The 27,356-nt window shown below is 41.7% G+C and overlaps 2 protein-coding genes across 2 annotated transcripts in view; both read right to left on the bottom strand.

Annotated features, from left to right (window-relative positions):
- Positions 1 to 1,147: 1,147 nt before the first annotated feature.
- Positions 1,148 to 11,776, bottom strand: LOC134222157 (uncharacterized). The gene is given in 5 exon segments (XM_062701301.1): positions 1,148 to 1,497; positions 1,500 to 1,810; positions 1,874 to 1,933; positions 5,723 to 5,795; positions 11,704 to 11,776. Coding segments are annotated over 5 exon segments (840 nt in total). The 3' UTR covers positions 1,148 to 1,174.
- The window catches only part of LOC134220330 (protein slit), a 351,195-nt gene continuing 333,642 nt past the window's right edge, over positions 9,804 to 27,356 (bottom strand). The window contains 7 exon segments of the mRNA XM_062699349.1: positions 9,804 to 13,861; positions 13,926 to 14,071; positions 16,625 to 16,796; positions 16,858 to 18,376; positions 18,436 to 18,651; positions 18,714 to 19,082; positions 19,149 to 19,220. Of these exon segments, the coding sequence (XP_062555333.1) occupies positions 11,801 to 13,861; positions 13,926 to 14,071; positions 16,625 to 16,796; positions 16,858 to 18,376; positions 18,436 to 18,651; positions 18,714 to 19,082; positions 19,149 to 19,220 (4,555 nt within the window). The 3' untranslated portion in view covers positions 9,804 to 11,800.

Here is a 27,356-nt window from a genome sequence, read left to right as displayed (position 1 = left end):
AACTTGGACTTGTTCCCCGTTCTTTATGATAAAGGTAACTGTTATCGAAGATAGACTTATAAAGAGTTCAGTGGAGAACCAACTTTCAGATGGACCACTAGGAATAAGGCTTGATTACCCTCTTTTGGATAAGGAAAACAAAATTGGTATCAAAATAGCTATCAAATCAGGGATATGCTTCCCAAATAAATAATCTATCTTATTACATGCTAGCTATTTTTTCGTTCATTTGAACCTTTCTTAGAAAGACGATACAACACATTGGGGGTCTAGTAATAGTACTCAAAAGCTTAAATTTCAATGATTTCATGGAATATCCTCCATCTATTCCTTCCATTAGCGTTACAAAACCATCATACGACTCTTCTAAACTCGCCAGTATGAAAGCGCGTTTCAACTCATCTGCCATGTCATATCCTTTTTCCGCCAGCTTGTCAAACATCGCGTGCATTGTGATTGAATGCTCTTCTACATTACCTTGCTCTTCCAGCTCTAACCGACTCATGCGTTTCAATAAACCTACTCTACCAGCCGATGTTTGCTTCACGAGATAGCCATGAAGGATGTCCCAAGATTCTCTGACAGACGAGGCGTTTTTGATAAGTTGCAATTGACTACTATTACCATGTAACCAATTGTGGCGGCTGCACGCTCGTCTTTGTCGATCCATGCTGCTGTACTTTCTGTTTTCGGGGGCAGATCATTGACAACCACATGCCGCAAACCTTCGCGAACCAGTAATTATTTGGCCCTTTCTTTCTACAGGTGGTAGTTACCAAAATTCAAACTAACTGCACCCGAACGCAGCTGCAGTTAGTACAATGTGGTACAAGCATATTTTTTTTACTGAAAAAAATTATAATGAGGGAAAAATAACAAACCAAATCCACTTCATGAGGATTTAGATGCGCGTGCGGCCGGTGTGCAGCGAGATTTGCGATAGGCGGCCCAAAAATGAGTGACCTGGAGTAAGGGATTACATCGATTTTGGTCCGGACAACACGGAGTGTAAGACCAGGTATATAGGAAGTATATAGGAAGGTAAGCTTTTTCGTAAAAAAAAGCCTATCAGTATGTAGAGAGAACGTTGTGCACGAGGTGCAAAATTTTTAGTACAATTTTTAGAAAAAAGGTACAGCTAACTTCCGTTTTGAATCTGTTTTATTGAATATAATTATTTATTCTTCCTATCTTTCTTTCTGTTAGGATTCCCTTGAATACGATTAACAGTCAAAGAAATATACGATGTTTTTTGTGTTGCAGCAGGTTTTGATTTCTTCTTATTTTCCGTATCATTTTTAGCTTCAGATCTTCTCCGCTTTAGAGCGATATACTCGCCCCAATCTTGTTTCGAGTTCGTGGTTTGTTCGTTAACAATCGCTGAAACCTCCGGAATGAATGCACGAACACCTTCACCAGGACGTGGCAAGTGTAAACGTGATAATGCCACTGGAGACGTGCTTCTTGTCTTGGGATCCTCATGTGACTTTTACTTGTGCCGCTGGTCAATTCACACTGCTCTTTGTCGTATCCTTTCGATTTGATAATATCAGTAATATAAGTCAATAGTTTGATTACTTTCGGTTCTCCATTCGATATGTTGCGGATGGCAACCAGCTTCGCCAACTGTCCACCATATTTGAGACATTCAGGTGCAATGATTTGTATATGCGGAGAGTGTCGTCGTGCCATTTGAATAATCTGCTTTCCAAGGATTTGCGGATGGAAATCGGAAGTAATGAACAATGCACATGCTTGACCTTGACTTAGTAAATGTGATACGGGATTAGTGCCAGCAACAATTTGGGAACTATACATAGAAATTGAGGAGCATAAAAATAAATACAAATAATCTTATTGTGTTCCTACATACCTGGAAAGATCGTTGAGCATTTCGATAACTTTTATTGCATCTTCGGAATCAACACAAGGCCTAGAAGCAAATTAGACATAATGTAAAATGGTATTTAATTTTAGTGGTCACATATTTGTAATATTTGTAGTTTTTGTCAAGTTAGGTAAGTTTGTCATACAATTTCCAGTTCTTTCATTCTACTCAGAAAATTAAAAAGTTTGTTCTATATGAAAAGCTTTATAATTTACCTATTCCATCAAAAGTCATATTTTGGTTGATAATCTCAGTCGATTCTTTGGCTTATTTATGGTCAAGCTTTCCAAAGAACCCATACTTTTGATGCCTCTAACCAAACCTCTAACTGTCTCAAATGCAAAAAAGTATTTTAGGTAGTGTAAACCGATTCAGAATTTACCTGATGTTGGCTCAAAACCTTGAATGACAGGCTAACATAGAATCACAGACAAACAGACATAACACTCGTAAAATTTCCATCGTTCACTGATTTACTGGTTAATTTAAAAAATCATTAGTTGGCCAATCGACCACTCGTAGCGCGCGCATCGGATTTGCTCGAGTTTGACGTTTGCTCACTACCGCCATCTGGTTCGTGATTTGCCCAACTAACTGAAATCAACAGATGTCGTTAGTGTTTGCACGACGATGATTTTGACGAGCAAGTGTTCAATGTGTTATGTCTGTTTGTCTGTGATAGAATTGCAGCACATTTTGAAGTTTTTTTTTTTTTTTTGTTAAAAAGCATTTTCATTAGGGCATATACTGCCGTCATACGCATATTTGTCCCATGTTTGCTTGGGATCTCCTATGTACATGGGACAGATATGCGTATAACGGCAATATACTTACTCATAACAGTCCCATTTCAATTTGCGTCACTTTTGAGTTAACCCAATGAATATGGTTCATTTCTAATGAACTTCCATAAATCATAATAAAAATTGTGATTTTGTATGCCCATGAGTGAAAAACAATACCAAGTCATGTGCGTCCCATATTGAAAGCACCCGCATAACAGTCCCACTAAGAATTTATATGACTCGATTGCACAAAACTAAACAATGTTTCGATCAAACTAAATCGCTTCACGGTAATCTATCGAATGATGAACAACTCAGCAAAATTTCAGCAAGATACGATGATGTTTCAATTTATTAGATTTTTTTAAAGTTTCATATGGAAGATGCGATTTGGAACTTCAATGGCTATTATCTCAGTTTGCGAAAAAACGGTATGGGACTGATATGCGAGTGGGGGCAGTATAGTTACATTTCATGGCATTCATTTGTTAACAGAATCTACCTCCATAAATACTCATCCTACTTGGTTGGCATTGTACAAAAATACATGAGAGAGTTAGTTCTGGATTGGATTGTATTGGAGTTCTCCTAAGCTGCGGAGGACGACGGAGGTCCTTCGTAGCTTAATTGCGAAAGCACCTGTCTAGCATGCTGGTTTCGTGGAATCAAACCCCATCGAAGGGAGGGGTTACCCTTCAATACCTCTTGCGAACTAAATATATCACATGTTGTGCATTGCATATGCATAAATCGAGTTTCAGACATAGTAAGAAGTAAACTGCTACCTTTTACTTAACTTGATTCGATTGTCTAGACTTGATAATTGTCTGCATTGTCAGTTACCAATAAAAGTAAGTGAACTTTAACTACTTGATTGGTTTGTAGGACAAAATTGGACAGAGAGGACAAAGGAGAAGGAAAATTTATTTTCCTTTTATGCGCCTGAACCTCACTTAATAAATGAAAGAACACCGCAGCGACTTCCATCGACCGCGCACTTTAAACCTGCCCTCAGGCTCAGGTGGAAGATTTTTCTCTGAATAAAAAAGGTTCTAGCCCCCAAGTGGTGAATTCCCACTGAGCTTAAGTGGGTTATACGAAACGCAACTTACGGTTGAAAGTTGCATTCCAAATATCTTAGCACAGTGCGAACATTGTGTCAATAGTATACCGGATTGACGTAAGACTGATTCGCAGGCTAGAGTTTAGAAGCGGTACTAAACGAGATTTTAAAATTGACATTGTTAAGTCAATAGCTTCGCAGTATTGATTGTAAATAGCCATAATTCGGTTGAGAGGCCCAAATTTGGCGTAATTCGTACGATACTGGTTGGTTAAAAATAATGTTCTATGTCGAAGTAGCCGAGAAGGTATGCAAAAATTTATTTTGGATAAAATTTCAGTTGAATCAACACGTTGAGAAACTATGTCGTCAACAAATGGAACAGTTGCAAATTCTCGACGCTTTTTCAATGTTTGTATACTTATAAGCATGCAACGTGCTGCATAAGATGCCAATTTACGAAGAGCGTATAATAGAAATAGTTTTTGTACTGATTCTATTCTTTCTTCATGTGTGCTATATATGAAATATGTAGTGTTTTGATTGTGTAGGGATCCTGAAAGTTGAAGCAAAAACGCTTGATACAGCCTACACGGATAAAAATAGAAAAGCTAATTAGCTTATTTTTTATTCATTTTTAAACATTTTTCAATTTTATTCTTCTATTAGATTAAAATGTAACTTTATCCGCTTTTATTTTAAGCGTTGCGATGTTTTTATGAAATTTATTCTTTGAAACGCTTAGCGACTTCCCACTTATGGGACTTCAATTATTTTATCAACTTTAGGACGGTAAGATGCAGCCATATTATCAAAATTTTATTTTGGTTTAATTTCAGTGGGTTCGAACGCTTCCGGAATATTGTCGGGTATACATGATGAAAAAGTGCTGTGACATTAAATCGAAACATCCTTAAATTTGATTTACAAAGCATTATGACGAAATAATCCCAACGTTTCGGCGAACCGGCATTATGCCATAAAAGCGATAACTGTTGGAACCATCGGTGCATATTTTTTTTCATAATATTGGAATGGAGGGCGGAAAAATCGGTCGCGTCACAATGCCGGATTGCCGAAACGGCAGAAACTTTCTGCTTAAACTACTAACAGATATTCCAAAACATCAATACCGAAGGGTGGGTTTTTCACGAATGCCTGACCGAAGGCAATAACTTGAAGAAATTTTAATTGATGCGATTTGTTCGCATATCACAATTGTTTTTCTATTTCGTTGAATATTTTTACTTAATTCATATTGTAAACAATAATAAGTATGCCGCCATTTAAAAATTGGGTGAAAGAAATCCTAGCAATGATTAAATTCATTTTATTCTTTGAAAGATTAAATGAAAAATAATCATTGCAATGAGTGGATGGACGGAATATGGTTTTAGATTAAAAATTAATCTATTTCGCTTATATTAATTTATCCGTGTACCATATTATTAGCTTTGTGAATGAACTAACTCTTGTTAATCACTATAACAAGATCAATAAGAGTTAGTTTCGAATCTAAAATCACTCCTAAATCCCTAATGCAGCGTACACACCAGTCAAGCAGTTTGACGAACATTGACTCCGCCCTCAAGAAAACGCTGTGGTTGCTGCTTTGTTTGAACGTGTGTGAAGTTGTTCGAACAACCATAATGGTGTATATTTCTTGGAAGAAATCTTAAAAGTTCTTTTTTTTTGTCTTTATTAAGAAGACTTTCAGCCCGAGGCTGGCTCATCTCCGGAGGACCAAAAGTTCATCTAAATACATGGATGACGAAAAATTGTCTAATTTTAATTTTGATTTAACGTAATTGAAGAAGTTCTTTGGGCATGACTTCATTTCTTTTCTGTTTTCGTGTTATGCTCTTCAAATGCCTCCTACTATTAGCTTGGGGTCCACTATTAATCAGTTTACCCTATGATCTTGTTTCAAATTAGACTGTGTCACACCGGGAGACAGTGCTAGAAACAGTCGGACACGAAACTTACCATTCAACTTTGAAGGGCTGAACAAGAACGTTGCGGATGGTTTTGAGGATTTTCCATTTTGAGCAGCTTTTCCCTTTCGATTTAGTGCCATTTTACGTTCCTTTATAGTGAATGACTTCTAAAAACACTAAATATTTTTACCACATTATTTGAACTTGAATGAGGTAAACAAATGTATACTACTTGAAAGGCAAAACTGTTATATTTAAGCAAGATATGAAGGTTCGTGCATATGCTATTACACGCATAATAAAAGTCAGGCAAATTAAAGTAAATCATGACTACGCGGTTAGAAAAAAAGTACCTAATATTAAGTTTAGTGTGGGAACCCAAAATTAGGCAATTTTTTCTGGAAGTTGAGTAAATTTTACTTAATGTTAAGTAAAATATACTAAATTTTGAATAGAAACAAACCAAAAGCTAGGCAAATTTTATTTATCTTTTGTAAACATGAGATTACTTAACATTATTGCCATTGGATAAATACATTTCATGATTTTACTATACATGAAAAACTGGAAAAAAACGATTTATGCATGTTTTGATGCAATTTTGGCTTGGTGGCTTTTAGTCTTTCTATTACTGTTATACATTGATAAATTGAAAATTAAGCCATTAGGGTCTCGCCAACATTTCTCACCAACACGAACGCACGGTTCGTGATTGCAAACAATCCCGTTTGATTTTGCCGTGACAGCTGCTAGTGGTTGCAAACAAACTGAGTAAAAGTGTGAGTGAAATGTGAGTGTGCGTACACGCTCGCAGAAAGCCTAATGAGCCATGCTGCTTACACGTATTCTTTATGTTCCTAACGAAATCATCGTCAAAATTGGTCTTGAAACGATTTTATGGGCCCTCAAACTTCTGAGGTCGCTGTGGGGCAGTATGCCCATGCTCATTTCTTATGAGCGAAACAGCTGAAACATTTGGTTTATTGCCTTAATGTAGGCAATTAAAATGAAAATCAGTATAATGAGCACATGCGCGTTTTAACCCATCCACTGGCGGATCTCACCCCGCATGATTTCAAAATCAATTTTTTGCGGGTGCTTTTTAAAAATCAAATTTCTGTACAATAAAATGTTAAATTAGATAACTGTCATCGGTAGTCAGTAGCAGATAAGCTGTTCTTCAGTTTGCGCTGGTGAAAACGGGCTGAATTGATGAAAAATTGCATTTTCCTTAAGTGGGCATCCTACCCCACGTTCCCCTATCAATCGACTCAGCTCGTCGAACTGAACAAATGTCTATCAGTCCGTGTGTATGCCACCTTTTAATAAATTTGTTAACTGATTTTTTCGCAACAAGTTGCATTCGACGGGGGACAAATTCTAGTTGATCACTATTCAATATAATGACGTTCGGTCATTGCGTTCAAGTTATGAAGAAAATGGTGTGTTACACCATATAAAGCTTGGTTGGTTGATTCGCTATACAGCGTTTGCAAGAGCCGTAATAGGCAATTATTTATGATATCAAGACAACATTTTCAAAACGACTTATCTGCTTTTGTAAACAAAGATTCAAACGACGATTTGACGAATCTGATAGCTCTTCCACGCAAACCAACACCATCAACAAGTAGCGGAAACCTTCACCTATCTATTGGTGGTGTTGGTTTGCGTGGGAGAGCTATCAGATTCGTCGAATCGTCGTTTGAATCTTTGTTTACAAAAGCAGATAAGTCGTTTTGAAAATTTTGTCTTGATATGTATCACACTAAGGAGCCGTACACTAATTACGTAAGCAATTTTCTGGGTTTTTCAACCTCCCTCCCCTGCATGATTTTTCCCAAACAAATCATTTTTTTATATGGAGCGTAAGAAAATGGCAGACCCTCCCTTCCCCTATAAGTGCTTACCTTACGTAATTAGTGTACGACCCCTAAGGCGAAACCAAACGATTGAATCGAGAAAGGCATCGTCACCGCTAGGTGGATTAATCTTAGTTTTTTTCAGAACCTTTTTATAAGCTAGATGTTAACTCATGAAACATAACGAACGCTAAAATGTGCCTAGAACTTTGTCTAACAATATATTGCTGTAGATGTGTAATCTGAGGAGTCAGAGGCAAAACGTCATTCAAATGACATTCTGTAGAGATTTCACTCTCTAGTCTAAAATGTTATATTTGGAGCAATGTACTTCAGGACAATATCATAGAACTCAAGCGTTATGATATTTAGCATTAGCATTAACATTAAGCAATTCGCACAAATTCGTAGGTGGTTCAAGCCAAGACTATTGTATGAGAGTAGCATCACTTTCATCCGTTACCACAGCTATTGATTTAAGACTAATCACTATCTCTTAGATGGAAGTAATGCATTCTTCAATACTCGGGTACTTATTCAAAAGGACGTATGTGATTTTGTAAACAAAGATTCAAACGTCGATTTGTCCAATCTGATAGCACTCCCACGCAAACCATCACCACAGACAGATAGGGGAAGCCTTCGGCTACCTGTTGGTGGTGTTGGTTTGCGTGGGAGTGCCATCAGATTGGACAAATCGACGTTTGAATCTTTGTTTACAAAATCACATACGTCCTTTTGAATAAGTACCCGAGAATAGTCGAGATTTGTCCTGGCCACGTCCTTGCGAATGCTGAGGAAGGGGAAGGATGGTTAGTTGGACTCCTATTTAAGAAATATGCAGAGAACTCTACGACCTCTCGTAGGTGCCACGGGAGGTTTTGGGATTGTGTGGGAGGTTAGGGTCTGTTCACAAATTACGTAACGCTTCTGGGGGGAGGGGGGAGGTCCAACTTGCGTTATACTTTGTTACATTAAAAGATGGGGGAGGGGGTGGGTATTACCAAATGTTACGCGTAACTCGAATAAAAATTAATTTTAAAGGGTTTTTAATCACTGATTGCACACTTAATTTTTTTCACCGAGATCTCAGCATTTTTTGTTCATTTTCCCGAGGTGGGCACCGCCGAGTTTCAGCAAACATAATTTTTGCCGAGATCTCAGTTAAAGTGACGTTTCAGTTGCTGAGATATGGTAAATATTTTGCCGAAAATCAGTAATAAACCAAATTTTATGCCGAAGTTCAGTTCTGAAATTTGCTGAACTACAGCGGTGCCCGATTTTGCCGAGCTCGAGAAAGAAAAAGTTAGTGTGTGAGGTAATTTTCTAATATATCTTGATCAAGACGATGAATATGTATCAACTTTTCCATACTACCCATAATTGTTCCAGGCTAGTATTTGTAGTTTTTTACTTTTCATCTCAGAGTTGAGTTTTGTTCGAAATTTGCTAAATTTTGAGGCATTTTTGTCTCACGATGAATATTCACGATTTCTTTATTATGTTATAGAACGACCTGGGGAATGACGCTTTTATTGGTATTGTATTTCATGATTAGATCTCCCAAACCAAGCCAAAGTTTTTAAAGGCAACCCAGAGAGTTTTCATTCTAAGCAGTTGCATTTTAGCTCAACCACTTCAAATAATTTGTCTTTCGTTATCGTTTTAGTCAATTTAAGCACATAGCGGGAGAGTTATGCGTAAAAACACCAAGCGAATATTGTATTTCTCGGCAGATCAGTCCCGCTAAACTAAAATGTGATTGGCCATGGTCGCAAATTCTATTTTCTGTTTACTAGCTGCATTCTGGATATCCTTGGTTTTAATCATGAGCCGTTCGTTATAACGGTGTTCAATAAATACCAAAACTCACATGCTTCACAGAAAGAAAAAAAAGGCATTAAAATTTTCTCAGTTACGCGTTATATGGGGGAGGGTGGGGGTTTCAAAAAAGTTACTTTTTGTTACGAGGGGGAGGGAGGGGGTCGAAAACTCGGATTTTTGCGTTACGTAATTTGTGAACAGACCCTTATAACATTAGGAATCGTTTTGGTAGAACGTGAAACACAGAAAGAACTAAGATAGAAATACAAAGTAGGAAAGGGACGAGACTGGAATTGAACCCACAACCTCCTGCTTATAAGGCAGAAGCGGTAGCCACTAGGCCACCGAGCTCGTCTTGAACTACTCAAGCGTTATGATATCATCGATGACATTCTACAACACTAAACAAGAGTCATGAGTTCGGACTATAAGAAAACATTCATGTTAAATAAAATTTCTGTATGAGACAGTATATTTTAGCTGCTATTCTTTATAATACATGGGGGTAAATAAAATAATATTCGATTTCGATAATTTAAAAAGAGCAAATTCAGTTATTTTATACGTTTTGTAACAAACAGGTTAACATAAAGCTCAATCTTGAAATTTTAAAGAAAATGCTTATCAATGGCAACATTCATACAATCGATTGCAGTCCAAAAATGAATGAAATCTCGCGTACTAAAAGGAAAAATATAAATATATTTAGCCGTTTATTAACATCCACATATGGTAAAGTAACTCCATTTTGGTAGACCATCAATACATCGTTCGATTGTTATTTCTTCTGCATTGTCTTATATCTCTGCTCTGGGCTGGTTTTGGTTTGATCTAGAGGGGGGAAATGATTATGACGATGATGGTTGTAAAGGATACAGAATTGAGAGGCTTTGAATAGTATGGTGGAAATACATCTGAGTACAGTCGATTAAAAGTTGCAGTGTTTAATGTAGTTCTCCGCCAGCAGCGCGCTCGGTGAGGCCATGCAAACCCCTTCTTAATTACTTAATTTGTTTACTATGGTTTTGTAACGATGTTACGTAGTCTACGGGATACATTGGGAGACACCTCTCTGTAGTAATTAGATGAGTATAAGATTTTTTTTCAGGTAATAACTAAAATCAGGATTATAATGATAATAAATACTCTCTGCCAAAACTAATCAACAGGATTTTTCATTAGCTACGATTTTGCACTGTTAATAAAATATACCTTCCAATTTATATGCCTGCGTGTTACTGATACTTCAGCATTTAAAAAATATTTGCTTGATAATATTTTACCTCCTTGATAAACCGTTCTGTTGGATAATCGTTCGTTTCTATCAAATTTTCTTCGTTTTGAAAAAGGCAAGATTTACATTTTTTTTTTTGTTTGTTCGTTCGTTCTTCGTCATGTTTCTTGAATGCAATGTGTTTCAGCATCTCGCATCGACATTCCTCCATTCTGCTATTCCAATTAAAAAACAGTTTACTATCCGTATCCTATCACTTAAATAAATGCTCGTTCAATTTCTATCTCTTGATTTCGATAAAAATAACGTTTTGCTTTTTTTCGCGCGACTACCCTTTTTGTGTTGTGTGTTCATTTTTTCCATTTTGTTTTCATCATGTTATGTTCAATTGAAACATGGCTATCGTTACAGATGATGCATCTTTTTGTTCTGATGAGTTTGTGATAATGTAACGTGAAATTGAATGGCAAGTGAGATGTACAAAAATATTTTACAATTATTGACATAGGAGACGTTTTGTTTTGTTCCAATAAATTAGTTTTAATACTAGCTATATAACAATTGTATTTTTTGATAAATCAACCATGTCGTTTTCCGATTTCAATAATGAAATAACAGAAGCAGGACTATCGACTGTCGTTGGTTGGATGAATCGGTTTGTTGTATGCCTTACAGACACTTCATATTCTATTATTTTACACATTCAGTTTGGGGTGATCCGTTCAACGCCAATAAGGTTCAGCTATTGTATCCAGTGTATCAATAACTAACTTGATGGAGATCATGTACAGTACGAAAAATTGATGTTATGACTTTTATTTATCTGAGACCAAAGCCGGAGTATTATGTATAGATCCTCTATATCGACTTGAAAAAGGCGCACTACGTTTTATGCAATCATGAAACATGCTTTGCTCTCGGAAAACTGAAAGTCTTACTCCCATTTTTTCGCGATTATTGGATCCCTCAAGTAAACTACGACATTCAACACGACAAAGTACCACCACACAGTCAAATCTTTGTATCTTACGGTTTAGGATTAAGCTCTCTAGTATTAGCTTGAGATGGTTGCTATTGTGGTATTCAATTGAGATACATTCTACTAGCTACCCATCAGTTGGTTGTGCAGCCGGTAGACATAGTTCTGATAATTCCGTTTAGTACCATTGCTTGGGGGGTTCATTCTCAACCGAATACCGTGCAAATTCTACCAATAGAGTACTCGAATTTGGTCGATGATCCTTGATCGAAAAAATGCCCCAGCTATGCCGAAGAACGTTCCTAATACAACACAGGCCACGATGACTTGCATGGCACAGTGCACGGTGGGATGACCCGGGGCCACGTTGTTGTAGTGGTGCTTATGTCGTCTGTGATAGTGGTCATCGCCATGTGGCCGCAGATACTTCTCCTCTATTTCATGCTCGAAAGCTGGAATTATGGCCAAATTTATCACCTCTGGGACCGAGTTGTCGTTGCTCCAGTCTTCCTCGCTTTCTTCTTTGATGATGCGAGGCGGTAACGGCGGCGTGGTTCGGCGATTGATAGAGAATCGAGACTGGCTGTATCCGTTGACACTGTAGCCCCTCCGATCTCCTGAGGACAATCTGTCCTCGTATTCGATGTTGGCATTGTTTCGGAAGTTTCTGTTGACATAGTTGCTAACAATCCTGTTGGAACTGGTGCCATTGTCGTTGCCATTGATGCTACTTAGTAATGACGATAGGAGGTTGTTACTGTTGGTAATTCTCATTTTATGGGTTGACGTTTCTATATTTGGTATTTTTACACTAGCGTCTAGGTACAAGTTTTTCTTAATTCCTAAAACCTCCGACAGAGGACGATTGATCTGAAGGGTGTTCTCTTGGCGTTCTTGCTGGTCAGTTTCATCTGGACTTGGGTTCAGCGTGTCATCCTCTAGACGAGAGAGTAACGCCGTCGTTGTAGTAGTATTGGTAGTAGTCATAGTGGCAGTAGTAGTAAAAGTACTTTGTTGATCCGTCACGTGTGACAAAATCGGTTCGTGAGACACGGGTTCCGGTTTGAGCCCGCTAGTTAGATGCCTATTGTTGACGGAGCTGTCGACCGAATCAGATTCGATCGTCGCCGGGTCTATGATCACATTGTTGCTGTTTCTATTAAAACTATCATAACTATCGTAATTACTATTATAAATACTATTTTTTGTGGTAATATTTTTAATACTGTTGTGAACATTACTGCTACTGCTACTAGTAGTACTCTTGTTATTATTGTCGATCAGTTGTGTCAGGATGTCCTTATCGGTAATGGGTTCATACTTGTTCCGGAACGATTCGCTGTTATCCGAGGCACCACGGTACAGAAGAGCCACTTTACCATCGGCCGTCATTACCGGCGTAATTTTTTGATGAACTTCAAACGCTCCTCCACTTTGGCTCTCGTTGGACTTCTTTGTCTTATCATCTTCAGCAGATTTTGGTTCTACTTTATATACAATTCCCACCTTTCCATTCGGCGTTGAGATTACCTTAATTGAGTCATTCTTCCGCAGCTTACGGCTACCAGACGATAACAACTCTTCGCCTTCGTCAGCAAAATCGTCGAAACGCGACTTGAAACGATGCGTCGCCGTCTTACCCTTTATGAAATCTTGCATCACATTTTTACTGTCCGATGACGAACTTACTGATGGTTTCTGCTCACTTTTCTTTCCATCGAACTCTTCATCGCTGTAGTCATCATAATAGTCATCGTCTTCATCGTCAAACACTTTCTTTTTGCTATCCTCGTCGTTTAGCTTTTGCTTTTGGATCAAAGAATGGATGTCTTCATAATTTTCCTCATCATCGAAAAGATCATCATCTTCTTTGACTTCTTCGTCTTCCTCTTGCGTAAATAACGGCTTCGTCTGCAACTGTTGCAGTTGCTTCATAATCTTCTGGAAGTCATCCATCGGTTCGCTGGTTTCGTCCAGCGTCGTTTCACCCACCACCCCCGCATCGTCATTCTGCATCATCTCGTCCTCATCAAAGTCGGTCTCGAAATTGACCCATTTCTCACTAGAACTAACGTTTCTGCTTACTCTATCGCCTAACCTAGTTGATTCTAATCCTACACTATCGAATGCTGCTACTTGCACTGCTGCTGGTATTGGTGTTGTTATTACTATTGATGTTGTTCGGGTAGTCGCGTCTTGCAGTCAGTAGCATTTCTTTGTACAATGGCATTTGCGCACGATGTCCAGGTGCTTAATGTATTTGGTATTGTTGCTGCACACCATGCGTACCTGAGAAATAGGAGAAAGGTTAGTGAGTTAACGAAACATTTGACGACAACTGACGGGGACTTACTTTTCTCCGTCGTACGACTTTGGCGGCGCAGCACTGATTTCCGCATCCGCCGATGCATTTTGCGTACTTGAGTGGTTGCCTGGAGCGGCAGTCGTTTTCGGTGTAGTACTCTCTGACTTGCTCCTTCCGACACGTGGACGATCCCGCTGTAGAGGTAGATATGGGAGGATACATGAGTTATCGAATACGAAGAATACAGAAAATAGTGGTCAAAATCTACCGGGAAAACTACTAAAAAAATACATGCACGAGTTCAACTCTTCCGTTTTAGCGGATTTTTGACGAGTTTTTGTGGTTTGTTGGAGCGAAATTCTAATCCAAGCATTCGGTAGAAGATTTCCATGTGCTGATAACTCAGATATAAAGTTTATGTTCAAAGCCTATATGTAACACACATCAGGCTTCATAAGTCGATCGGCAATATGTCGAAGAAACGATAATCGAATGAAAACAAAAACTACGCAATAGAGAGAACCATATAAGTGCTGTCCAATGAGCAGCTCGAAGTAGCTCGAAGTTCGTCCCATCCCTCTCATGCCCATTTTTTAACAAAAAAGAACAAGAAGGACAGGAACAACTTCGAGCTACTTCGAGCTGCTCATTGGACAGCATTATAGTTTTTTTGCGTTCCAATGCTCACGCTTCGACGGATCTGCCCATGACAATCGACCGCTAGTTAAGGGTACTAAGCTGGTAGTGTAGCCTGGACAATGTTGATCTTCAGACATGAGCTAGAGCGAAAAGTGCGTCCGGTGGCGCCTGTCTAGGAAATCACACAATAAACAAAAAACAAAAATAAAAATGGCCATCTGTTCAGCCAAATGACATTTTCGGCCAAATAGCCTTTCTGCCAAACAATCATTTCGTTTAAACGTCCTTTTCAGCCAAATAACCATTTCAGCAAATGGTATTTTCGGTCAAATGACGTATTTGACCAAACAACTTTTTCGACCAAATGACCAGCTCGGCTGAAAGACATTTTCAGCTGTATGTCCATTTCGACTAAATGCCCTTTTTTGCCAGATGGATTTAGGCCTAATGGTTTGTTTAGCCAAATGACACCTGTCGGCCTTGTGGCCTTCGGCTAAATGGCCCTTTCCGTCTTTTAGCCGAAAGTCATTCGGCGGAAGGTCATTTGTGCGTATGTCACTTGGCCAAATAGCACGTTAAGCCGAAGTCATCTAGCCGAATTCCATTCAGCGGAATTGAACGTTTGTCCAAAACTTTTATTACGTCGAAAATGGTTGGACCGAAAATGCAAATTTGGCCGGAAACGACATACAGCCAAAAGAGACATTCGGCCGAACTGGTAATTTGGTAAAAAAAATGTTTGCCCGCACAGGCCAAACGAAATAGCCGTTTGGCCGAAAATGTCGTTTGACCGAACAAATCATTGGACCGTACACTGCTAAAAAAGTTTACACACAAAAGACTTTGAAGTATGCTCTTTTGACTATAAAGTATTCAATTATGACTTCAAAGTACGCTCTTTCGTGGGAGAATGGGACTACACACAAAAAGGAATAAATATTATGCACAATTATGACTATCTTTTATTCACAAATGATTAACATTTATGCATAAAAACAGGAAAAGTGTGTAAAACTTATTCTTTTTATGCATCAAATTTTACTCCTTTTGTGGGTAGTCCCATTCTCCCGCAAAAGAGTGTATTTCTGCCCGAAAGAGCATACTTTCAGCTGTGTGTGTAAATGCCGTCTGAATGTTTGTTTGTCAGAAGGGACCATATGGCCCGAAAATGCTGTTACTGCAAAACAACCATTACCCCAAATGGCATTTTCGGCCACATGACCAATTGAGCTATCCATTTTTTTTGCCAAAAAAGTGACCAGTTCAGCTAAACGACACTTTCGGTCCAATGTCCGTTTCGACTAAATGGCCCCTTCTGCCAAACGATTATTTCGGCCGAACGGAATTTTTGGCCAATTGAGCTGTTCGGTCAACCATTGTTTTTCAGCCAGAAGAACTATTCGGCCCATTGTACCTTTTGACCAAATGACTCTTCGGTCAAATATCTTTTGGCTAGATGGAATTCGGCCAAACGGTTTGTTCGGTCAAATGCTTTAGACCTTGTAGCCTTTGGCCAACGAAGAGGTTTCGACTACAGTGAAACTTGTTCACCGGTCGCGAAACTAGACACCCTTCGCACCGTCTTGGCGGTGGCGAATCATGAAGGGATGTTCGTCCATCAAATGTACGTGAAGACCGCCTTCTTGAATGAAGGGCTTTCAGAAGAAATTTCCATGGTTCAGTCATAAGGAAGCTGGAAGAATCTTGTGTGCCGTCTGGAGAAATGCTTGTTTAAGTCGAAGCAGGTATCACGAGCTTGGAACTAGCGGTTTTATTTGCTGATTTAAGTTCAAGAGGAGAATGAATGATCAGTACCTAAGCATGTACATGCGGAGGACTAATAAATGAACAGTGATTATTGATGGATATTGGGTATTGATTTTCAAATTTATAGAACGAAGTTTGTTATTTGATCTTGATTTCTGAAACAGTATGCAGTTACAGCTTATTCCCAACCAAAAATCGACACGGGAATGTTATGTGAATCGGGGCAATAGGGTCAATTTATCAGCCACGGAAATATTCCATCAATAGCAACCAAAAAATTTAGACAACATAAAGATAATTAATAAAAATATTATAATCAGAATCATGATTTGTTTGTATACCGGAAGAGGGAGCTTTAAACGGGTCCTCGTCGACGACAACCGATACAGTGCCCTCACCTTGGTCGCAGAATTTGCCCTTGGCCCCGTTTTTACATTTGCACGAGTAGCCGCCTCGACCGTTCGGTATGCATTTGCCGCCTCTCTTACACTGGTGATTGTCGCATGGGTCCACCTAGTTCGATAAAAGTTCAAAATTAGCCACCGTTTCGCCAAAATCAATATCAAACACATACCTCCTTCAGAATCATCGGCGTCTCCTGCATGAAATCCTCCTCCATTTCACCGTCATTCTCAGCATCGAGCAAAGCGCAACCCGGTGTTACCTTTTGCTGGCGAGCGGCATTCAGGAAATCGACTTGCTTGTGGTTGATCCAAACCTCTTTCATGCATCCCTTGAAGCTGGTTAGGTTCCGGAGATGCCACAACTTGTAAGCTTGCTGGCCTGGTTCCGGCGATAGTCCTCCGAGGAACATGGGAGTCGTCAGCTTGAGATATTCCTTCGATCCCTCGTTGATAATCGATCGAGCTAAACCTCGATCCACACGAAGCGTAAAGTTCTTCTTGATAGCTAACAGCTCTACCATGTGATATTTCCCATCGGCTACCATCTCGAAGCTATACATCGTGGAAACGGGATAGTTTCCGACGTCGTAACTGACTCTTATTCTACCGTTGAACAACTCAACCGCCAAGTGGTCATTGTTACCGTCATACATCAACACTCCGTTCTGTTGCGTACTACTGAAGACGATAGTCACATTCGCCTCTGGTTTTGTGCGTAGCGGCTCCAATTCTACGAATGAATTGTTATGGAGGAATGTCAAACTGGTCAGATACTCGCACCGTTTTCCGGAATAGCCTGGGCTGCATTTGCAAACGTAGTCAGCACTTGACGGATTCGGTTGGAAACAAACACCAAATTTGCATTCGTGTTGTTGACAAGGTGACGTCTGAGGATAGAGCATGGCCACCATCGGAGTTCCTTCGCAGAACTTTCCAGTAAACTCAGAGGGGCATTTGCAAAAGTAGTCATTGATACCATCGACACAGGTGCCCCCATTCTGGCACATGTGATTGACGCAATCGTCAATATTTTCCGAACAATTAAGACCTCGATATCCCGGTACACATTCACAGCTGTAGTGAGTTGAATGGTCGACGCATTTGGCGCCATTCTGGCATGGGTTGAAATCCTTCCCGCAAAACTCAATCTTTGAGTCGCAGAACTGGCCAGTGTAACCCGGAACACAGGAACAACTGTATGAGTTAACACCGTCCACGCATGTGGCATTATTCTGGCATTTGTGGCCGGTGCAGTCATCGATGTTGATTTCACATCTGGCACCAGAAAAGCCAGATACGCACTGACAGCTGAACCGTCCCTCCTCTAGAACCGTGCACGTTCCATTATTTCTGCATGGATTGCCATAGCAGGCATCGATCATAAATTCGCAGTGCGCTCCGTGATAACCCGGGGGACACTGGCACTCGTATTGACGCTCGGGTAGCGGCTTGCAGACCGCGTTGTTCTTGCATGGGAATGTGTAGCAAGCGTCGCACTTTGATAGAATCTCGTTGCTAACCTTCCCTTTGCACACGAACTGACTCGCCGGTGTGGACAGGATGAGTTTGTCCTTCATCAGTTCCGGTTCAGCACAACGTGCGATTCCTGGTTCAACATAATCTCGTTTTACCCATTCCGATAGCCATTTCAGGGAACAGTCACAGTAGAGAGGATTGCTTCCGAGGGCGCTGTAATGATGGAAAATGTTAGTTTAGGACTCTACGGATATAACTTTCAGCAGACTTACATATGGGTGATCGATTGGAGATCCGCAAAGGTGCCATCAGGAATCATAGAGATGTGGTTTCCATGTAAAGAGAGTACCTTCAAGTGTTTCAGTCCTGCGAGAGCATATTGCTGAATGCATTGAAGGTTGTTATAACTGATGATGAGCGTCGAAAGTCGGCTCAGATTGGCAAATGTGTGGTTTGAGAGGATTCCTATCTTGTTGTTACTCAAGTCCCTGAAAAATCAATTTGAATTCTTATTAAGGTTCCACATTTGATACAAACTGTACGAACTTACAATCGCGTCAGTGACTTCAGATGACTGATTCGATTCGTATGCACCATTGAGATTTCGTTCGACTCCAAATACAGTTCGGTCGTTTCGGACGGAATAGATTTGGGGATTTCTTTCAGTTTGTTTCGCGAGCAGCGTACCACCGTTCCGGTACAGGTGCACGATGGTGGACAATAGCCTTCCCCGAGGCATCCCTGATCCGCTTCGGAGGTGCACTTGAACTCAAAGTGGGGCAAATCCTTAACGGGGACGTCGCGAACCTTGGCCGGCGAGGCACAACGTGCCGGAGGTCCACCAAGTTGCTTCTTGCGGAGCCAATCTGAGAACCAACCCAGATGGCAGTTACAACGGAACGGGTTCGAGGCGAGGTTCCTGGAAAGGAAAATAGTGCAATAAGTAGGTGAACATGGAACGTAAGGATCCTTTGCGAATACTAACAGTTGAGTTAACGAAGCAAGAAAATCGAAGGATCCGGGCATCACACAGCTTATGAGATTATCATAAAGCGATCTGTAAAAAAGATACCAAAAAGATTTAGGTCAGATTAATTGGAAAACGATTTATTGATGTGGTACAACAATAGTTCCCTGTCAAATAACTATCACTACGAAACCACCTTTACGTGATGTTGTTAGGTATATGATGAATACTGAAAATATTGGTAATACCTAATCCTAGTGGGATATCATGAGCACGAATGCTTTGTAGCAGAACATAAAACAGGAATCTTCAAACGGGTCCGATGTGACGTTATCTAGAGAAGTATCAGGGAAGCACTGAGAAGAGCACAATGAAATAATATAAGCACACATGTTCTACATAAATTGTTGAATGTTGGACAAGTCTAATGTTATGTGTACGATGTTTATAATCCCTTGCCAGCCCTGTGAATATGTTGTTGTCTATTGTATGTTGAATGAAAAGATATTTTAGTTACTAGATAAAGATTGTCGCTGTCGTCGCTGTCCGGAACATCTTTTGCTGGCGAGGATAGGGGAGCTAAATGTCAAAGAAGGAAAATCCATACGATTTGACAGGTATGTACCACACATGTTTCAGACAGCAGAACAAAGGGAATTGAAGCGACAATCTTTATCTAGTAACTAAAATATCTTTTGTTGAATGTAAATAGAAGTAAATAAACGACCACCGCGGAGAGCGAATCGCTTGGTTTACGTCCACTTTACGCGTCCGAAATATCCCGCCGGGAGTTGTGTCGGTTCCGTTGTGTACCGTGGGAAGCCTCAGTGATAACTTCCCACAGGTTATTGGCCCAGTGATAGTGGAGAAAACGGTAGATTTCGCTAAAAATAGTGTGAAAGTTTTCCCGCGGACGCTACCCTTTGTGCTTGTCGTTCGGCGGGAGCAAATTTGTTCCACTCGTTAGACTGTGCTACAGTGGGTGGTTAAAGCAGCTGAAAACGTTATACATGGTAAAAAGTGATTACCGGGAGGTGGTTTGTGTCCGGATTGCCAGCAGTGTTTCGTTCCATCGAAGCTGGATTCGGAAGCAATTAGTGAGAACCAGTGGTGCGAATTCTCAATCTCAGTGACTGAAATTTGTAGGATATTGATACCATTGTTTTTTCACACTCACTTCCTAGCAGTGAAAACTGAAAATTGATAGCAGCAACAATCAAAGATAAAGTAAACAAAAGACCTCTTTTCTCATTGCACACGCAGCCCGCAGTGACAGTCCATTCAGCTTACTCACTGCTGCGTGAATGTGATCGCCCTATACAAATGCATGGGTGAATACTATCACTTGAAGGACAAAGACAGGAAATTTGTGCCGAATGATCATCAGCTTCAGCCCGCTGTTGGCAAACCGAGTTGGCTCAGTTACTCCTGCTTTGTCTTTCTGACTGAAAGGCATTGTCATAGGCAAAGAGGAGCTGAGAAAAATACAAAACAAAAGAATCACACTCAGCAGGCATTGTTGATAAATTGCACCACTGGTGAGAACCATTTTGTGCAACGAGCTGTAACTGTAGCCGGTGGTGATCGAAGACATTGTTGTGTACCGACTTCGTGTGTGTACGGGATTACAGTGTGCGCCATCAAAAAACGAACGATTTCGAAATGGCTGAAAAAGTTTCGATCGCGCGTTTGGGTAATAAGAATTACCAAACGTGGAAAATAAAAATTGAAATGCTTCTGATCAGTGTCGACCTGTGGCATACGGTGAATGAGAAGAAACCGGAGCCAGAGACTGCGAGATGGTCGAAAGAAGATCAGAAGGCGAGGGCAATGATTATTCTTAACGTCGAAGATAATCAGTTGCCGTTAGTGAAAGACGCCAAATCGGCGGTCGATGTGTGGAAGAAATTGAAGAAGTACCACGAAAAGGCTACGGTTACGTCGCGAGTGTCGCTTCTGAAGAAGCTGTGTAGTTTTAACTACGAAGAAGGTGCGGATATGGAAGCGCACCTGTTCGCCATCGAAGAGCTGTTTGATAGGCTATCGTGTGCCGGTCAAAAGATCGAAAGTTCGCTGCAGGTCGCGATTATCTACCGGAGTTTGCCGGAGTCATACGACGGTCTGGAGACGGCGTTGGAGAGCCGGCCAGACGCGGACCAGACGATCGAGTTTGTGAAACAGCGGCTGATGGACGAGTACCACCGACGGATTGAGAAGCGTGCAGGAATGTCCCGTGAGTGTGAGGACCGGGCATTAAGTGTGCACAGAAGAAGAAGAAGCGAACGTGCGAGGAAACGAATTTGTTACCAATGCCGAAAACCGGGACACATCCGGATGAATTGCCCGATGCTGCGGGAGCCGGAAGCGAAAACGGCAGCGAAGAGGGACCCCCGAATTTGTTTCGGCGTGGGAGGCGATCGGCAGCATGGGAACTGGTACGTGGATAGTGGCTGTTCGAGCCACATGACCAGTGACCGGGCATTCTTCAGCAAAATCGATGTGAGTGTGAAGCGGGATGTGACGTTGGCGGATGGTTCTACCGTGAAATCTGCCGGAGTAGGCGAAGGCACGCTAAAGTGTATCGATGGCAGCGGCGAAGTGAACGAGGTAGTAATGAGAGAGGTGTTATACGTTCCGGGACTAAACAGTGGTTTGATTTCGGTCCGGAAGCTTGCCCAGAAAGGACTGAGTGTGAACTTTAACACAGCTAAGTGCGAGATAATTAGCCTCGGAAGAAGAGTGGAACCCGTTGCTGAACTTCGTAGAGGACTGTGTGCCTTGAGAGTTGCAGAAGAAAAGAAGCGGAATTGGCGTACGAGTGTGCAAAGCAAAGCTAGCAATGGGCGTTCGCTTGAGGAGGAGCGCCTGATAGAAGAAACCGATTTTTATGACTGTTTGGACGAATATTGAGGAGACACCCGATGCTGTGTGCCGGATGAGTCGTGAATAACGAAGACTAAGCGGTGAAGAAGACGAAGCAGGGGCTGACGACGCAGGGAGAGTACCGAAGACTGAGTGTCCAGCAATGTAGAACTTTTGTTTGACTTTGTGAGGTAATACTTTGTGGACTTTGTGATATCTGTTAGAGATGATAAACCTCGAGGAGGAGTGTTGAATGTTGGACAAGTCTAATGTTATGTGTACGATGTTTATAATCCCTTGCCAGCCCTGTGAATATGTTGTTGTCTATTGTATGTTGAATGTAAATAGAAGTAAATAAACGACCACCGCGGAGAGCGAATCGCTTGTGTTTACGTCCACTTTACGCGTCCGAAATACCCCGCCGGGAGTTGTGTCGGTTCCGCTGTGTACCGTGGGAAGCCTCCGTGATAACTTCCCACATAAATTACTGTGAATTATATCTGACCAGATTCAGTTGTAATCAAGTTATGTTACCATTTGTTCGAATTCTCACTCGGTGAACATAAAGATGTAAAAAATACCAGCGATCTTCATATACATGGAGATTAGTTGCATCCCGCCATGGAAAGTGTTGAAGTGCATCGATCTTTCGCAGTTCTGATTCAACATTGCACATTGACCCAGGTAGCAGACAAGGTGATAATAAGTTTTCCAATAAGAGGGTAACATGACAAAAAATAATGACGCAAATTAATATCCAAAATACCTTAGACATAACATGATCAGATATTTTAATACAAAACGAAAAATTATTTTGTTTTGCCATTGATATTGTTATAACAAAATATGTTATGCCTGCAATATTTTGCAATTAGTTTTTGATGTTATTTTTTGTTATACCAAGTCCATAATAGTATTAAAAATCAATAACAGAATTAGATATTATTGAGTTATTTTCTTCTGATCAGGATCCCAGCTACCTTCAGCATGGTCTTGCAACCAGTGCACAGTGGTGCATTTGGCGAAAATCGTGAACTTTTTTTTACCGCTTCAGGGTGTTATTTTTTGGCATCGGTATCTTCGGGAATAAATTTTACAAAAATATGGCGCAAAGTTGTAGTTCCAATTTTTCCAACAGGTGGCGCTGCAAAATGTAACTTCTTTAATAAACGATTTTTAAATATGGTGTCTTTGGCAAAGTTATAGTGTAATTTATTATGAATTTTATTGCTGAAGACACCGAGTGTCCATCTATCATCGATTTTGAAATACGGTCATTTTTTATGGACAGACCCTAAAAAAACAATATTTAAAGATATTTTCGAAACTAACAGTTTCAGGTCAATACAATGTTCTACAAAAATGTGTATATAATCAAAATAGACCACTTTTTGGAAGATACCAGGGATGTTTTTAGCGAACATGACTTGTTATTGGCGATTTAAGGTCGAAAATAGTGATATTTGAAGACTTCATATGGAAACAGAGGGGCAAATTGGAGCAAAGAAATCCCCACAGGATTTAAAATATCAGGCGTGTAGTTTCATATGCGTATAATTATGTCTGTCTCCGCGTGGATACAACAAGTATTTCTAATTTTAATAAATCGACATTTTCAACTGATATTTATATACTAATTGAGATTTCACCACACTGCATACAACGCTGTTAAATGTCAATGTCAAAAGAAGTTCTGCGTGAATCAATTTTTCTGTTCTATTCATCCAAGCATTTCACACAATGCAAATCTGACGTCATACCCTACTAGAGATGTAGTAAAATCCCGAATAATGGATTAACCCCTTGTAGAAAAGTTTTTTTTATCTGTCTTTGCTATTTTGTGGCTTGAAAAACTTATTACCACTTTGTCTGCTACCTGGACCAATGTGCATTGCACAGACGCTTAAAAGAGTTGAAATTTGGAGTAAGTAAAAGTATTACTTACTGTAAAATCTTATTTTGTTTAACTCCAGTTGCCGGTTGGCCTTCGGAATTAGATCGTTGCAATCAAGATTCACTGTGCACGAAAAATTTTAAGTTTTGCAACCATGATCTAAGCCAGCGGTTTTCAACCTGGGTTACATGTACATTAATGTGACCAGACAATAATTACAATTCATACAGCCTAACAAATATTTTTCCATTTTTTTGGGCCAAAATCTATGCGAAATGCACTTTTGGAGGATTCATTTTCAAGTAACGCAATACAGATAGACGTCCCGCGTTTCGCAGGATGCTTGCTGGTCACATTAATGTGCATGTATGGTTCGGAAGCCTCCGTTTAAGAGGCATTTAGGCTTTTTTCAGATAAGCTCGGTTGCTTCGTTGCAAGAGGATTAGAAGCATCCTTCTACGCTTCTTGGAAGTATTCTGGGGCTCGGCGAACTTTCAAGTGGCCAGCAAACCTCCTTTCAAAAGACTCGGAAACCTCTTTTCAAGACGCTCGGAAGCCTCCTTTCAAGAGGCTCGGAAGCCTCCTTTCAAGAGGCTCGGAAACTTTCTTTCAAGAGGCTCGGAAGCCTCCTTTCAAGACAAAATTTTCAAAACGACTTATCTGCTTTTGTAAACAAATATTCGAACGACGATTTGACGAATCTGATAGCTCTCCCACGCAAACCAACACCTTCAATGGGTAGGTGAAGGATTCCGCTACCTGTTGATGGTGTTGGTTTGCGTGGGAAAGCTATCAGAATCGTCAAATCGTCATTTGAATCTTTGTTTACAAAAGCAGAAGAGTCGTTTTGAAAATTTTCTCTTGCTTTCAAGAGGCTCGGCAGCCACCTTTCAAGATGCTTTGAAGCCTCCTTTCAAGAGGCTCGGAAGCCTCCTTTCAAGAGGCTCGGAAGCCTCCTTTCAAGAGGCTCGGAAGCGTCCTTTCAAGAGGCTCGGAAGCCTCCTTTCAAGAGGCTCGGAAGCCTCCTTTCAAGAGGCTCAGAAGCCTCCTTTCAAGAGGCTCGGAAGCCTCCTTTCAAGAGGCTCGGAAGCCTCCTTTCAAGAGGCCCAGAAGCCTCCTTTCAAGAGGCTCGGAAGCCTCCGTTCAAGAGGCTCAGCAGCCTCCTTTCAAGAGGCCTGGAAGCCTCCTTTCAAGAGGCTCGAAGCCTCCTTTCAAGAGGCTCAGGAAGCCTCCTTTCAAGAGGCCTGGAAGCCTCCTTTCAAGAGGGCCCGGAAGCCTCCTTCAAGAGGCCTCGGAAGCGTCCTTTCAAGAGGCTCAGAAGCCTCCTTCAAGAGGCTCGGAAGCCTCCTTTCAAGAGGCCTGGAAGCCTCCTTCAAGAGGCTCAGGCCTCCTTTCAAGAGGCTCAGAAGCCTCCTTTCAAGAGGCCTCAGCCTCCTTCAAGAGGCCTGGAAGCCTCCTTTCAAGAGGCTCAAGCCTCTTTCAAGAGGCTCGGAAGCCTCCTTTCAAGAGGCTCAGAAGCCTCCTTTCAAGAGGCTGGAAGCCACCTTTCAAGAGGCTCAGAAGCCTCCTTTCAAGAGGCCCGGAAGCCTCCTTTCAAGAGGCCTGGAAGCCTCCTTTCAAGAGGCTCCGGAAGCCTCCTTTCAAGAGGCTCAGCCTCCTTTCAAGAGGCCTGGAAGCCTCCTTTCAAGAGGCTCGAAGCCTCCTTCAAGAGGCCTGGAAGCCTCCTTCAAGAGGCTCGGAAGCCTCCTTCAAGAGGCTGGAGCCTCCTTTCAAGAGGCCCGGAAGCCACCTTTCAAGAGGCTCAGGAAGCCTCCTTTCAAGAGGCTCTGGAAGCTCCTTTCAAGAGGCCCGGAAGCCTCCTTCAAGAGGCTCAGAAGCCTCCTTCAAGAGGCTCAGAAGCCTCCTTTCAAGAGGCCTGGAAGCCTCCTTTCAAGAGGCCTCGAAGCCTCCTTCAAGAGGCTCAGAAGCCACCTTTCAAGAGGCCTGCAAGCCTCCTTTCACGAGGCTCGGAAGCCTCCTTTCAACAGGGTCAGAAGCCTCCTTTCAAGAGGCTCAGGAAGCCCTCCTTCAAGAGGCCTGGAAGCCTCCTTTCAAGAGGCTCGGAAGCCTCCTTTCAAGAGGCCTGGAAGCCTCCTTCAAGAGGCTCGGAAGCCTCCTTTCAAGAGGCTCAGAAGCCTCCTTTCAAGAGGCCTGAAAGCCTCCTCTCAAGAGGCCTGGAAGCCACCTTCAAGAGGCTCGTAAGCCTCCTTTCAATAGGCTCGGATGCCTCCTCTCAAGAGGCTCGAAGCCTCCTTTCAAGAGGCCTGGAAGCCTCCTTTCAAGAGGCCTGGAAGCCTCCTTTCAAGAGGCTCGGAAGCCTCCTTTCAAGAGGCCTGGAAGCCTCCTTTCAAGAGGCCTGGAAGCCTCCTTTCAAGAGGCTCGGAAGCCTCCTTTCATAAGGTCTGGAAGCCTCCTTTCAAGAGGCCCTGGAAGGCCCTTCCAAAGGCACGTGAGCCTCCTTTCAAGAGGCTCGAAGCCTCCCCTTTCAAGAGGCTCAGGAAGCCTCTTTCAAGAGGCTCGGAAGCCTCTTTTCAAGAGGCTCCAGGCCTCCTTTCAAGAGGCTCAGGAAGCCTCCTTTCAAGAGGCTCCAGCCTCGTTACAAGAGGCCTGGAAGCCCCCTTTCAAGAGGCCCGGAAGCCGCCTTTCAAGAGGCCCGGAAGCCTCCTTTCAAGAGGCCCGGAAGCCTCCTTTCAAGAGGCTCTGGAAGCCTCCTTTCAAGAGGCCTCAGGAAGCCTCCTTCAAGAGGCTGGAAGCCTCCTTTCAAGAGGCTCAAGCCTCCTTTCAAGAGCTCAGGCCTCCTTTCAAGAGGCTCAGGAAGCCTCCTTTCAAGAACTCAGGAAGCCTCCTTTCAAGAGGCTCAGAGCCTCCTTTCAAGAGGCTCAGGAAGCCTCCTTTCAAGAGGCTCAGAAGCCTCCTTTCAAGAGGCCTCAGCCTCCTTTCAAGAGGCCTGGAAGCCTCCTTTCAAGAGGCTCAGAGCCTCCTTCAAGAGGCCTGAAGCCTCCTTTCAAGAGGCTCGGAAGCCTCCTTTCAAGAGGCTCGGAAGCCTCCATTCAAGAGGCTCGGAAGCCTCCTTTCAAGAGGCTCGGAAGCCTCCTTTCAAGAGGCTTGGAAGCCTCCTTTAAAGAGGCTCGGAAGCCTCCTTTCAAGAGGTTCGGATGCCTCCTTTCAAGAGCCTCGGAAGCCTCCTTTCAAGAGGCTCGGAAGCCTCCTTTAATTAGGCTCGAAAGCCTCCTTTCAAGAGGCTTGGAAGCCTCCTTTCAAGAGGCTTGGAAGCCTCCTTTCAAGAGGCTTGGAAGCCTCCTTTCAAGAGGCTTGGAAGCCTCCTTTTAAGAGGCTCGGAAGGCTCCTTTCAAGGGGCTCGGAAGCCTCCTTTCATAAGGTTCGGAAGCCTCCTTTCAAGAGGCTCGGAAGGCTCCTTCCAAAAGGCACGT

This window comes from Armigeres subalbatus, chromosome 3, assembly GCF_024139115.2.
Source record: "Armigeres subalbatus isolate Guangzhou_Male chromosome 3, GZ_Asu_2, whole genome shotgun sequence".
Classification (NCBI taxonomy): Eukaryota; Metazoa; Arthropoda; class Insecta; order Diptera; family Culicidae; genus Armigeres; species Armigeres subalbatus.
Note: the sequence above shows the minus strand (reverse complement) of the source record. Positions and strands in the feature narration are given on the sequence as shown.